Below are 15,106 nucleotides of genomic sequence, written 5' to 3' on the forward strand. Positions count from 1 at the left end.
GATGGAGGACAGAAAGAAGAAAAGAAGGCAAAGAGGCAAATTGGAAAAGAAGAAGAAGAAACACAAACAAGAGAAACTGCTTAAGTATCTCCACAAGCAGGAAAGAGAGTTAGACATTGAAAATGCCCTACTCAGACTCGAAAGTAGTCAGACTTTGTACACCCATGTGAACACAGGTATTTCATTATAGCACCCAAGAAGGAGAGGCAACCTTAATGTCCATGGATGGATGGATGATGATGGATGGGTAGATGATGGATGAACAGATGGAGGATGGATGGATAAGGGATGGATGGATGGATGATGGATAGATGGATGGATGATGAATGGATGACGGATGGATGACGGATGGATGGGTAGGCGATGGAAGAATAGATGGATGATGAACGGATGGCCAGATGGATGGGTAGATGATAGAAGAATAGATGGATGGATGATGGATGGATGGGTAGACGATGGAAGAACAGATGGATGATGAATGAGTGGGTGGGCAGATGAACGGATGGACAGATGGATACACAGCATGGAGTCCATCCATGTGATGGAATATTACACAGCCATGAAAAGGAGTGAGACTCTGACACAGGCTACCACACGGATGAACCTTGACCACATGATGCTCAGGGAGAGAAGCTAGACCCAGAAGGACACACAGTGTGGGATTCCACTTAGAGGAGGTCCCTAGAATTGTCACATCCACAGAAACAGAAAGTAGACGGTGGGGCCAGGGGCTGAGGAGGGGAAGTGACGAGTCAGTGTTTCATGGGGACAGAGTTTCACTTTTGCAAGATGAAAAGGTTCTGGAGACGGTGGTGGTGATGGTGGTGGTTGCACAACAGCGTGGATGTACTTCAAGCCACTGGGCTACACACTTAAAAAACGGCAACGATGGTCAATCGTGGGAGGTTTCACCACAATCAAAAACTGAAACTGAAAAATGTTTGTAGGCAAGCGTAGGTATTCACCTACGATGTTTCGAACAGCCAAACACGGCTGTTATTTACAACAGCTAGGAGCACACACACCGGCACAAACCTAAGCTCTGAGCTCCAAGAAGGACTTTCTCTCTTTCGCTTTCTTTTCTTTTTAGGGCCACACCCGCGGCATATGAAGTTCCCAGGCTAGGAGTTGAACTGGAGCTGCAGCTGCCAGCCTACACCACAGCCACAGCCAACGCAGGATCCGAGCCGCATCTGCAACCTACACGCAGCCAGCACCCACCCTCCGGCGTCCTAACAAACTCAAAGTCAACCCCATTCATTTGGAGACACCTAACTTCAAACTGTCCTCATCTCTCCAGATGCAGCAGGAAAGTCAAACTCCTGCCATTAAAAGAAGAAAAACGAAAACCCAACTGCGTCATCGTATCCCCTTGCGCCCCACTGCCCTGTGCAATATGAAGTTCTAGAAAGTTCATTGCCGTTTCCCAGCCGGCTCCACAGTCCCCAGCCTCAAGGGCACCTGGACTGTTGGTTTCACTGCCCTCCTTCCTACGGTCTCTCTGCTGCTGCTGTCCCCGTGGGTCCCCCCCTTCTCCTTCTGCGAGATTCTGCTGAAGCAGCCACATGGCCCTGCCCCCGCACAGCCGGCCCCGGGGTCTGGTGGTTCCCTCGGGGCCCAGGCCGCCCGTATGGACCAGAGCCCCACAGGGAAGTTCCCGGTTCACTCGACACCCGGGGAATTCAAAGCTCCCTTTTCTTGGCATCCACCATGCCCCCCATACCTCCCAGTGTTTGGGGATAAAGCCCAGGAACAAGGCATGGGGAGGCGGCTGTGTTCCTTGTGTCACGTGGGCCCCTTGCAGGCAGTGAGGAAGAGCAGAAGGAGAGCTATTTTTACACTGTTGCTTTTCGCATTCAAGCGCAGAGCGGGCAGAGGAAGTCAGACTGGGCTTTCTTCCCTCCCTCACACTCAGAAAAGCAAAGCGCCCTGGCCCCACGCCACGGGCCAACGAGACGCAGAGCAGACGCAAGGCTGGGGCAGGGATGAAGCGGCTCCTTCAGGCTCGGTGCTCGTCTGCTCCCGAGTTCCTCCAAGCGCAGATCAAGCGCTCACCGCACCGGGTATGGGACCGATGGGTGCCGTGGGTGACAGGCTTCTGAGATCTTGCTTCCCAGATGTGGGCAGGACACGGGCAGCAACCCAGCCCGCCAGCGGGGGCTTCACGGGACTCGGGGCGCGATGGCTCTTGGGAGCGCGGGGAAGGCCCGGACTCATCATCAAGACTGAGGACGGAGCTCCCGGCACGGGAGCAAGACAAGTGAGGGCGGACGGAGCCCCCGCCCACGTGCCTCTGCCTGCGCCCCCATCGCAGCCGTTATCAACCGGGGTCATTCTGCTCCCACAGACGACGCTCGGCCTGGTGACACTGGGAAAGGGTCACGGCGACTGGCCTCTGGTGGACGGAGGGGCCGGGAGTCAGGTTCACCATGAGACCAGTGCACAGGACGCCCCCCTCCAGACAGGCATCCAAACCCCAGGGTCGAGAGGCTGAGGAAGCCTGAAGGTGTACCTTCTGCAGAGTCAAAGGCCAAGAGCCGCGAGGGCAGGAAGAGGCAGAGACGGATGGAGATGTCCAGTGAGGAACCGAGACTGTGGGTCTGCCCTCCGCCCTGCGAGAGAAAATCCCGCACCGTGATGGTTGAGGTCTGTGTCGGAAAGGCGACTCCACCCCAAGGAAGGCAGAACTGTGACCTTTCCAGAGAAGCACGTCCAGCAATGGCCCCAAGGCGACCGGTTTCAGCAGTCCGACTTCATCCCTCGACCCTGCTCCCTTCTCCTCCCCACCCCACCCCCGATCTGGCCAAGACACAGTCTCATTAACGGGTCACACCGCGGGCGGCCCTGTGGATGACACGAGGGAAGCAAAACTGAATATTTTCAACGCGCTCCCCCGAGAATGGCGACCACGTGGGGACCCCTGGTTGGAAGCAACGTCTCCATGAAGGAAGCCCTCTCACCTGCTCCCCAAAGCACGGGTTGGACAAAGGTCTCCCAGCTCGGTCTCCAAAGTTCATCAACACAAACTCCTACATTTAAGACACGATGTCACTGATAAAGCAAAGTGACGCTCGATCATTTACAAGGGCTACCATCCACAAGGATGATCAAGCGATTAGGCACGTTCTCCTACCGAGGGAAAAACAAACAAACAAACACCCGGCATCATGAGCCCAAATCAGAAATGAAAGAGGAATGGGGGGAGTGAGAAGCAGAAGCGGAGTCGGATGATACAGGAGGCGGCAGGGAAAGTGGAAGAAGACAGAGCGTCAAGAGAAAAAAAATACCCCACCTGAAAAGCAGAGAATGAGGTGTTAGTCGGCAGCCTTGCCCAGGACGTAAGCCCAGGAGGCAGCCTCTCAGACAGTTCTGAGGGTCTGTTCCACAGAGGCGAGGGACCAGCCAGAATATATGCATTTTTGCAAAAAAAAAAAAAAAACAACCAACCAACAAAAACCAGGTAGTCAAAACATCCAAGATTCCTCGTAAAGAAAACCAGAGTTCTCACGTGAAAACACTGAGCATTTTTCTCTGGGTGGGACGATGGATGCGTCTGGGCTCGTGGCCGTCGCTGCCGTGATACGCGCCTTGGCCATCAAGGGCCGGGGTGGTCCTGCCCTTTCCCATCCTGAGTCCTCGGCACACACAGTCCAGGGCAGCGGCAGCGGCTGAGGGCAAGAGTTGCGACATCCTTTGTTCACCGCTGTGGCAGGTGACATGCTTCATCCGTAACAGGAACGTTCTCAGGACGGATGAGCCTAGTCTCATTCAGAAGCCTTCACCTCTGCTCTCTTGTCTGTTACCTTCTGCGGCCACATTCAAGGTCACTGGGACCTAGCCAGCCCGCAGCTCAGAAGTTTCCTTTATAAGAACAGCAGCAGAGGTCCCGTTGTGGCTCGGCAGGTTAAGAATTCGACTGCTATCCACGAGGATGCGGGTTCGATCCCTGGCGTCACCAGCGGGTGAAAGGATCTAGTGTCGCTGTGGTGTAAGCCAGCAACTGCAGCTCCAAATCAACCCTTAGCCTGGGAATTCCACGTGCCATAGGTGCAGCCCTAAAAAAAAAAAAAGGCAACAGCCAACTCAGGCAAAACCCGAAACCGAGAACATGTTACCAATTAGAAGGTGACAAAGGGATTACCTCTTGTCCATCAAAGGGAAATTGAAGAGAGCGTGAAAGGTGGCACCCAGAGGAAGGAAACAGGAACACCCCAGAGAAGCAAGGAGAAGAAAATGCACCCGGCATGGGACACTACCGCCAGAACACGCCTAGGAAAGCTTTTCTCGAAGCCTGTAGCCAGGAGCCCAATGGCATTTCTAGCCGTGGCTCAGATTTTGGACTCTCAGGTTCCCCTCGAGACAACTGCTTCATCAACTCGCCTGGCGACAGAGACCACCGCACCGGGCACTTCCACTGTCACAGGGACAGAACGGCTCTGGTCTCTTTCTCAAGCTCGATGGCTACGGCCCACTGTGATGGCTCATTATCTTCGGCCTCACCTTGATTAGGCCACATGCAGTCAAACATACATCTAGATGGCACTGGGAAGAAACCTGTGCTGATGTCAAGAGCTACCATTCGTTGACTTCAAGAGAAGCAGATGAGAACCCTCTGCCACATGGGTGGGCCGCATCCAATCAGTTGAAGGCCTCGAGAGACAAGACGCACAGCTTCCCAAGGAAGAAGGAATTCGGCATCTAGAGGGAACTGTGATGGAGAAATTCTGCCCCAGTGCCCAGCTTCCTGGACTTTTTGGCAGAATTCTACACATCTTGATGTGATTAGCATCCTACCGTTAGGTGACTTTAAGGGAAGCAGATGACCTGCCATCATAAGGGTGGGCCTCATCCAATCAGGTGAAGGCCTCAAGAGCCAGGAAGCAAGGGTTCCCAAGGAAGAAGGAATCTGGCATCTAGATTAAACTGTCTTATAGAAATTCAGCTTCCTGGGCTTTTCTGCAGAATTCAGACTCAAGATTGCAACATCAACTCTTAACTTGAATTACTAGCCACAGATTGCAGACTCACTGACCCCTAAAATCACATGAGTCAGTTCCTTCTTGATCACATATGTATGAAAGGAGTTAGCCTGCCACCCAACAGCAACATGTAACAACGAGGCAATATGTATTTCTCACATGATCTGTGACTGCCATCAAGTTAAAATCTTTTTCAAGCTATTCCCTGGCTCAGCATGACTTCTCTGAATTAATGATTTCATTAGAATTCTACGTTCCAGATTATTGCTTCTGCGGGTACCGAGTGGGGGAATGAGAGGCATCCAGTAGGGCGGGTGCTTGCCTCAGCCCCTGTCTGGCTGGTAGTTTCTCGTTTCTCTGCAGAGCAAACAGCTGAGCTACATGGAAGCTCTGGGATTGGTTTGGCATCTAGACGTAGCAAGGTCTAGAAGGAAGCATTGGGATGGGCCAGGAAAAGGGTCAGGCGGAGCAGCATGGGCGAGCGTGGGGAGCTGTGACGGTGGGGCAGGAGGAAGCCGGACGCTGGCACGAGATGACTACCCTGCAGGCTGTGTCACTTCCCTAGCTCAGGTATCCATCCATCCATCCCCCCATCCAAATACCTATCCATCAATCTATTTATCTACCTTTTTCTATAGCATCTATCTATCTATATCATCTATGTTATTTTTACATCATCAACCTATCTATCCATCCCGCTTTCCTTTCTTCCATCCATCCATCCATCCTAATAACACTCTATCTACCCACCAATGTATTTATCTATTTCTGTATCTCTCTATCCATCCATCCACACATCTATTTATCATCTATCTATCCATCCATCTATCCATCTACTTATGTATCCATCCATCTATTTATCTATCTACATCTACCTATCTATCCATATATCTATCTTATGTGTGTGTGTATATGTCTATCATCTATTATTTATATCTATCTATCCATCCATCATCTACCTATCCATGTACTCAACCATCCAATGTATTTGTCATCCAACTAGCCAGCTAGCTATCATCTATCTCATCTCCGGGAGTGCTCTGTAATCAGGACCATTTGCCTCCCTAGGACACTTTCTGTCAAGGTCTAGAGACATTTTTTTTTTGCCATTGTGTCGGGGCAGCACTACCGGCACTGAGTGGGCAGAGACCAGGGATGCTGTTATCCATTCTATGGGACACAGAAGAGCCCCCACCACAAAGAATCTCCAGTCCCCGGGGTCAGCGCTACGAAGCTGTGAACACTGTCCCAGATCCCAACAGCTCTAAGATGCCAGCAATGTCGACACACCGAAAGGGCAAGGAGCAGACCTTGGGGTCATGGTCTCGGGGCAGGACACAAAGCCAGACGGCTCCCTGGGCAGTCCTGACTGTCTCACGCTTCCTCTGCACCCTGGACGGGGACTGACTCCGGGCTTCTGAAATTATCTCTACGCTGGCTGAGCTGGCGTTGGGAACGGCTTTATCGCAGAGCAGAATGCCACCTTCCGCGGGTATGTGACGAATGCCCTGGCTCCCTTTCAACAATACAACCAGGAGCACTTCACATACCGAGCACTGATAACACCGGGGGCAGACGTGCCAACTCATCCGAGGGGAACTTCCAAGTCTTTGCTCAGGGTCATGAGTATTTCAACACGGCTTCACTGAAACGCAAGCAAAAGCCGGTCAACAACTGTGGACAGCGTGGGACACAGACGCTGGGTGACCCAATTCGCATCAAGAGAAAGGGCACAGCGGGGTGGATGGACTACCTGCCTCACCCATGGTCCCCTCCCCCTAAATTGTGAGCATCTCCCCATGGCCACGGGCACCCCCCTTCCCTGGTACGCAGGGCTGGACAGATAAAGCACACTCTCCCGTGCCACGTATGGGGCGTTTCAGGAGCCTCCTTACACTAGATCAAAAAAATTTTTTTTTCTTTTTACAGCTGCACCTGCAGCATATGGAGGTTCCCAGGCGAGGGGGTGAATCAGAGCTCTATCTGCCAGCCTACACCACAGCCACGGCAACGCCAAATCCCAGCCACGTCTGCAAGGCAACACCAGATCCTTAACCCACTGAGCGAGGCCAAGGATCGAACCCGCAGCCTCATGGATAGTATTCAGGTTCTTAACCTGCTGAGCCACAACAGGAACTCCCACTAGATGAATTTTAATTCAGTTTTCAAGCACCGAGTGTAACATACAGAACATATCCAGATGCTACCCGTCCCTTATCCTGAGACCCTCATGCGTTCAAAAGTCTACTTTTAAGTGGCCAAGCAGGTGTTCCGGGCGGAGCTGTGTTCCCCCCAAATCTTGAATTAACCCCAGGACCTCAGCATGGGGTGTGTGAAGATGGGGTCTTTAAAGAGGGGACGAGGATGCAATGAGGTCATTAGGGTGAGTCCCGATCCAAGCTGACTGGGGTCCTTAGAAGAACAGATCAGGACACAAGGACCCAGAGGGACAACCCTGTCAACTACCTGACCAGGAAAAATTCCTGCCTCTCGGCCACGCTCCTAACTGGACCTGACGTAGGAAAAGGCTGCATTCAAGTGCGTCCTGCCCCCAGTGAGCTGCATGAGCTGCATGAGCCGCAGGAACAGCGATGCTGCATAGAAGCTGTCAGATTACGGAGCCAGCACAGTCCAGAGCAATCACACACCTTACAGAGCAGAAGATAACCTAGGGTCAAACTCCATCCCACTGAAAGCAGCCTAGTTTGTGACAGAAACCAGTTGGGTACTTTTCTGAAAGCGGGGAACATCCGAATACAGAATCGGTGTCCCTCTGGATGCGAGAAGTTACCACACAGGAGAATGAAACCCTCGGTTCAGCTGCCCTTGGTAAAGAAAGCACAGGCATCTGACGCAAGCTCTGTTTTGCAAGTTCCTCTATCTCCCTGCTCCTTTGTAACCACCCAAAGCTCAAGGATTCTCTCCTGGAAACGCATCACCCAGGCTGGTCCCCACCCACTCCAGGAGGGGATGGGGTGTTAGTTTCTTGGGGCTTATTCCCGAAAGACCTCAACTTACATCTTCATTACGCCTGCCAAGATCCAATTCCCCAATAAGGACACGTTCACAGAGAGTGGGGGCAGGACTTCAACACAAATTTTTTTTGTGGGGGTAGGGGGGGGACAGAATTCAACTCACAACAAGGTGGAATTTTCAGAAATGGAAGCCTCACCCTAGATTTCCTGTAGCATGACCGTTATGCTTCCAGGGGGGTGAGCCCGACCCCAGAAAAGATGCAACAAGGTGAACTCAGCAGTCCCACCAGCCACGCAGCAAGACCCCCGCCAGCCGCTCCGAAGCATCCCCGCGCCCACTCTCAGCCCTGGAAAGCACGTCGCCCACTGGCTTCTTCCCTCTTCTCCAAACTCGTGCCTCCTCAATAACGTCTGAGCCTTTTTCTTCTCCCCGTCCACTCCGTCTGCTTCTCTTCTGTGCTCTCCTCATTTCACGGCAGACACGTAACAGATCACACTACTTGGTTTCCAGAACAAACCAGAATCCAGCCACAGGGTGCACCATTTTCCTGGGAGAAGTCAACCACCGAGCACCCTCTGGGACACACCCTGGGGTTGTGGTCTAAGACTTCCTGTATTTGGTAGAAGCCCGAGACCACTGTCATGTCCTAAGCAGGTGAGGATGACTTGGCAGCAAAGGAGCCTCCTCCCCTTTACAAAACATTAATTGAAAACCCTGGCGAACTGACAGCAATCCTTTCTCAGAATCACTTCTTTCAGCTCACAGAAGAGACACCATCCGTAAAAGCTTTGCTTCATCCCAGAAGAGGGTCTATGTGGATTGAGTTTTCTGACCACCAGCCGAGCGGACGCTCAGACCCAACCAGTGAGGAGTGCTGACGCTGATGTCCCAGCGCCTTTTGTTTTCATGACTCAAGCAGCATGAGACTCTACTGACCCCTCCACGTCCGCTCAAGACTGCCTTTTAGCTCCGTCAAAGGAGAGTCAGACCAGAAGTCAGCTGCCCACCTTCTGTCACTCATTCAACATGTCACACGTCCCTACTCCAAGGAAGACGCAGTTTCGGGCCCTGGGGACATGGCTCTGGTGGCGTTCGGGGGACAGGTGTATCTCCCTGCCCTGGGGGACAGGCAAGGTGCATCAAGATCATGGCGGGGGGCAGCTGGCTTGGCGCAAGGCAGGTGCATCGCACAGGAAAGACAGGTGCTGAGGAGGTGGGCGGGGGGCGAGGGGAGGGGAGGCAGAGGAAGGAGGCGGCGCTGTGGGGGACGGGTGGCCCTGGGGTGACAACGGGGATGGCCTTCGACTGCTGGTCACTTTCCGAGACGGGACCGTGGAGGGAAGAACACTGGAAGAGAGACATAGCCCGAGAGCCCGTGACGACCCTTTCTAGGAAGCCAAGTCGCTGGGGCCACTAAGCCCCTCGGGATTTGTAAGCAGATCGCCAGAGGGGTGAGCGAGGAGAGGGAAGGAGCCTGCAGAAGCCTAGTCGGGGAGGGAGCAGGGGGCGGGGGGCACCCAGGTCAGGCTGGGCTGCGGGAGGGGGCGCGGGCTGGGAAGGGGCCTGAGCAGAGAGCTGGGAACCGGGTGGAAGACCCCGGGGAGGGGGGAGGGAGCCCTCTGTGGACCCACGTCTCTGGCCCCCGGGTGGGAAACAGCCTTCGCCTCGGCTAGGAAACAGTGTGGGAGAGAGAGGGACCGATCTGGTCCGGGGGGAGCTCCGGGAACTGGAGGAAGGTTCTGCGCTGCATCGAAAAATAAAAGTCAACCAGGAGCCCGAGAAAGGATCAGCGTGGGTAAAGCTGAGCGGGGGACGGAGGTTCCAGAAAAGCCGACCAGAGGGGTTCTCCAGAGAGCTGGGGATGGGGGGCTACGGAGGGCAGGGTGGCACTAGGGGCAGGCAACCCTGGAAACAGCACCCGCCTCTGCAGACGCAGCCCGCGGGAGGGTCAGTGGTCCTCGCAGCTTCACATCTGTGAGATCAGGAGCTGAGACGTCTACGAAGCCTGACCCCCCTGCAGGCGAGTCCCACACCAGGGCTTCTCCATCCCGCCTCGGCCCGGGAGGGTGGGGGCCGGGGGAGAGGACTCACAGCTTGACCAGGAAGGGGTGGCTGACTTCCTTCAGCACGGACTTCTCGTTGTGCACGTGCTGCTCCTGCTTCAGGCGGATGACCTCCGGGATGCTCATCACCTTCAGGGCGAAGAAATGCTTGGCCTTCTTCTCCCGGACCAGCTGCACGCGGCCGAACGTCCCTGTGCCTGCAGAGGGAGAGGCGAAGTCAGCGCTCGCGGGTACCCGGGACCCGAGACCCGCATCCCAACCGCAAGAGGGCCTGGCGGCTCGAACAGCTGAATCCCGTGTGATATGTCGGGTGCCAGGGCTGGACGATGGAAATCCCCCACTCGCAGATCACACAACCCCCAATTGTGACGGGCCATCATTTCTGCAAGGGAGCCATCCCAGAAAACACACACTCACAGGGAGAGAGGGAGCCTCGAAAAGCCTGGTAAATGCACCCTCTCCTTGCATCCTTATCTCTTCAGGTTTTCCACCTCAAGACAGGAGCAACCCAAGACCTAGAAAGCAAACTTACAGTTCCTAAAGGGGAAACGGGGGTGGTGGAGGGATTCATGAAGAGTCGGGGATTAAAAGAGACACACTACTGTATATAAAAGAGATAAACAACAAGGACCTGTTACATCGCAGAGGGGACTCTGCTCCTTATCTTGTAATAACCTATCATGGAAAAGAAGGAGAAAAAGCATCTATATATGTGTGTACATAACGGAATCACTCAGCCACACACCTGAAACTAACACACGGCAAACTCAACACGACGTCAATAAAAAAAAAAATGAACTGGAAAACATAGTATCAGTAAGATAATTCTTCCCATGAAAAATGTGGCACATTCCTGCCCAGTTCCTACATATCCCACTACAGGAGAGTGCTAATAAATAAATAATAAAGTTTATTGCTACATGTCGGTAACTGTCACGGTCCTGTTCAGAAAAAGACAGACAAGGATCACACTGCCCTCCTCGCAAGGTTCTTTCTTTTATACATTTATGCCAGCTAAACGCACGTACGTCCATCTGAAAAACTGCCACGGCTAAGACTCAATAAAAAACTGCCACCCCTATAAATACAAAAGGACATCAGTCAAATACACACAAGGGGAAGTCACACCCTCTTTTGTACCCTGGTGTGACATTTTCTTTTTTTTTTCTTTTTTTTTTTTTTGTCTTTTTGCCATTTCTTGGGCCACTCCTGCGGCATATGGAGGTCCCCAGGCCAGGGGTCGAATCGGAGCTGCAGCCGCCAGCCTACGCCAGAGCCACAGCAACGCGGGATCCGAGCCGTGTCTGCGACCTACACCACAGCTCACGGCAACGCCGGATCCTTAACCCACTGAGCAAGGGCAGGGACCGAACCCGCCACCTCATGGTTCGTAGTCGGATTCGTTAACCACTGCGCCACGACGGGAACTCCTGGTGTGACATTTCCAACCCCTTCCCTCCCACTCCTGCTCCTTCCCCTTTTCCTCTTCCTCTCTCTCCCTCCAGCCCCTCCGTATCCTCTGAGCCTCACGGTGAGGGGATCAGATCCGCCTTCTACTCCTCATCCACCTGGCAATCAAAGAGATCAAAGATCCAAAGGAATTTTATCGACACCCAGCGAAGAGGTAAAGTCAGGGACAAAAACACTCAAATCTGTATGTGGGAGCCTCTGGGTGCCTGATGCTCTGCACGCTTATATAAGACAGGTGGGCTGTCTTTTCCGCCCCTGTTCATGAAAGAAATACTGTCAAGGAAGGCGTCTCCCTGAGGAAGAAGGCGTGGGAAACTGGGGAGGCACTGGGCTCCCTGGCTGGAAAAATAGGGGTCGATCTGATGACAAACCAGGAAAGCGGAATTCAAGGGTGGCTCGAGGAGAGGGACCTCCAACACAATGACACAACCACCTCTGCTTCTTTTATTAGAGAGGTGCGAATGCCCCTTCTGGCACATGCTAACATGAAAAAGAAAACACAGTTAACGTTAAGCCATACCTTGGGGGGAAGGGGAGCATGTTCTATACATTAAAATTCCCAAGCTGTAACATAAATAAATACACCTCCCTGCCAATGCAGCCGGGGAGAGGAACGCCAACAAGTCACCTTGGCTTTGGAAGGAAGTTTCCAATCATGAATATTTTATCAATGCAGAAGTAGAAAGTGATGTACAAACACGAAGAAAAGAAACTGCTCTGTCAGAAGCCAGGAATGAAGAGCCCTAATAAATATTTTAAGTATAGTCTCATCAAAAGATAATTCGGAAGTAAAAATAGAATTTTATGACACTTCGGCAACATCATGTTGACAAAAGTCTGTGGAATTAGATCAACACAGAGAGGCATGGAGGGAGAGCGTTTTCGGGGTTTTGGGTTTTTTTTATCTTTTTAGAGCTGCACCTGCAACACAGGGAAGTTCCCAGGCAAGGGGTCCCATCAGAGCTGTAGCTGCCAGCCTACACCACAGCCCCAGCCACAGCAAGGCAGCAGGAACCGAACTGCATCTGCGACCAACATCACAGCTCACGGCAACGTTGGATCCTTAACCCACTGAGCGAGGCCAGGGATCGAACCCTAGAAAGAAAAAAAACAAAACAAAAAAAGTGGAAGCGTCCATCTTTTAGCTTTGCTGCATGTAAGGGTGGCCATGGGACCTACCTCTGCAAAAAAAGACAGAAAATAGAATTCATGTTCTGTTGTTAAGGCTTCCAATAAATGATACAGGGGTATATGTATTTTTTCCAGGGCTTGGGGGTGCTCCACAGGGTCTGTTTTTTAAGAATAAATTTTACTGGCGTATAGGTAGCTTTCGGTATTGTGTCAGTTCAGGTGTGCAGCAGAGTGAATGAGCTGTACATATCCTCACATCCACAGCTTATCAGATTCTTTCCCACAGAGGCTCTCAGGGACTATTGATGAGATTTCCCCCCAGCTAGAAGTAGGTCCCATCGATTTTCATACAATGGTGTATACACACTATATTTTGTATACAGTAGTGTATATATGCCAATCCCAACCCATGTGTCCCTCCCCCAGCATCTCTCCTCTGGTAACCATAAGTTTGGTTTCAAAAATCTTCAAGTCTGTTTTTGCAAATGACGTTCTTGTGTATCTTTTATTAGAGTCCACATCTGAGTGATCTCGTGTGATGTTTGTCTTTCTCTGTCTGACTTACTTCCCTTAGTATGGTCATCTCTAGGTCCACCCAGGTGGCTGCAAATGGCATGCTTTCATTATTTTTTATGGGTGAGTAATATTCCACCATGTATTTGTACCACATCACCACAATGGAATATTACTCAGCCATTAAAAAAAAAAAAAAAGGGAAATTCTGTCATCTGGGATGACATGGAGAGACGTGGGGGATCTTATGCTCAGTGACATAAATCAGACGGAGAAAGACAAACATACATGAGGAATCTCAAAACACAGGCCAATTCATACATACAGAGGACTCTGTGGTCCCCAGAGGTGGGGGGTATGGAGTGAGGGGTTACAAGGTTACAAAATAAATAAATACAACCATAAATAATAAAGAAGTTAATAACAAAGTTACGAAATAAAGTCATGGGGATACAGTGCACCTCAGAGAGACTACAATGCATCAGACTGCATGAGACGCTTGAAAGTGGCTCAGAGAACAGTTCTCAGCACAAGAAAAAAATCCGTAACTAGGGGAGGCGACGGGTGTCACCGAGGCCAATGGGGATCCTTCCGCCCTCTATGCAAAGATTCCTCTGTGGTCTCCCACACCTGCAACGCATATAGCCAACGCTCTCTGTCCAATGCGTCTCCATCTAACGGGGCAGCACTTTTAAAGAAGTCTTTGAAGTGTTTCGAGGCCAAGGTTTTCCTCCCTGATGAGAGAGAGCTTTCAGGAAAACATTTCGTCTCTTCCGCTCTGGCTCACCATGGAATAAAGCAAAAGAGATTCACGCGGGGACAAACTACACTCAGTGGCTCTTCCTACCCTTAAAACTCTCAGGGGAAAACCAACCACAGGGTCCTCAGCCCTTTACACACACAGCTCCTACGTCTGAAAGTGTCTTCATTGATTCCGCCAGCTACAAAAGCCTGGTTTGGGAGCTCGGGCAGATGCAAAGCTATGTCTATATGAGGGATGAGCAAGGTCCAAGGGAGGAGGTCCGGGAGCTGCGTTCCTCTCCTGTGACAGAGCATCACAGAAAAGAGGGTGACGGAGAAGGCCAGCGTCCTCACGGTGGCTCCGCAGGTTAAGAACGCGACACAGCGTCTTGTGCGGACGCGGGCTGGATCCCTGGTCTCACTCAGTGGGTTAAGGATCCGGCGTGCCCTCAAGCTGCGGTGTAGGTCACACATGTAGCTCGGATCCCGTGTGGCTGTGGCTGTGGTGTAGACGTGCAGCCACAGCTCCGCTGAGACCCCTAGCCTGGGAAATTCTAATCTATGTGCCGCAGGTGCAGGCGTGAAAAGGAAAACACACACACACACACACACAAAACTGAGTTGTTTGCTGTACAGCAGAAATTAACACAACCTTGTATGCCAACTATATGTCAATAAAATAAAATGCAGGAAGCTCTTGGGTCTTGATTCCCATCTCTGGGTGACTATTCATTCATTTCGCTGGAGAAATAGTTACGTGTTCCTAAAATCACGTGTCTGTGTTCCTAACAGCCTGAAATGCCCAACCGCCATCAAGGGGCTCATCAAATAACCGGCACCTGGCCACGGTGATCCTTCCAGATTCTGAAAAATGCCCAACTCCAAGACACAGCTGGCCCTTGGCTTTCTGAGGCTCAGAACTACGTTGTCTTAGGAAGGCTGGAGCACACGGAAGGGGGAAGGTCCTTTTCCTGGTTGGTCTAATGCACCGGCTTTTCCTCCAACAACACATCATGGCTCAGCTGAAACGAATCTGACGAGCATCCAGGAGGACGCAAGTTCAAGCCCTAATCCCGCTCAGTGGGTTAAGGATCCGGCATGGCTGTGAGCTGTGGTGTAGGTCGCAGACGCGGCTTGGATCTGGCGTGGCTGTGGCTGTAGCTCCGATTTAGCCCCTAGCCTGGGAACCTCCATATGCCACAGGGTGCAGCCCTAAAAAGACAAAATCAATCT

General features: G+C 52.0%; 1 protein-coding gene across 9 annotated transcripts in view; it reads right to left on the reverse strand.

The window, feature by feature from the left end:
* The window catches only part of LOC106504268 (protein kinase cAMP-dependent X-linked catalytic subunit), a 96,817-nt gene that overhangs the window by 47,165 nt on the left and 34,546 nt on the right, over positions 1–15,106 (reverse strand). For 4 of the 9 annotated variants that reach the window (XM_021079693.2, XM_021079692.2, XM_085007076.1 and 1 more), the window contains exon 2: positions 10,047–10,215. In XM_021079693.2, coding sequence (XP_020935352.1) covers positions 10,047–10,215 — 169 coding nt within the window. Of the gene's footprint in view, positions 1–10,046; positions 10,216–10,435; positions 10,534–12,409; positions 12,584–15,106 lie in introns of all 9 variants that reach the window. The other 5 variants (XM_085007072.1, XM_085007073.1, XM_085007075.1 and 2 more) reach the window with 2 other exon arrangements.

The sequence above is a fragment of the Sus scrofa genome, chromosome X (assembly GCF_054392235.1).
Source record: "Sus scrofa isolate SSC_HxYL_T2T_F1_AM1 chromosome X, Sscrofa_HxYL_maternal_Yorkshire_Landrace_v2.0, whole genome shotgun sequence".
Taxonomy (NCBI): domain Eukaryota; kingdom Metazoa; phylum Chordata; class Mammalia; order Artiodactyla; family Suidae; genus Sus; species Sus scrofa.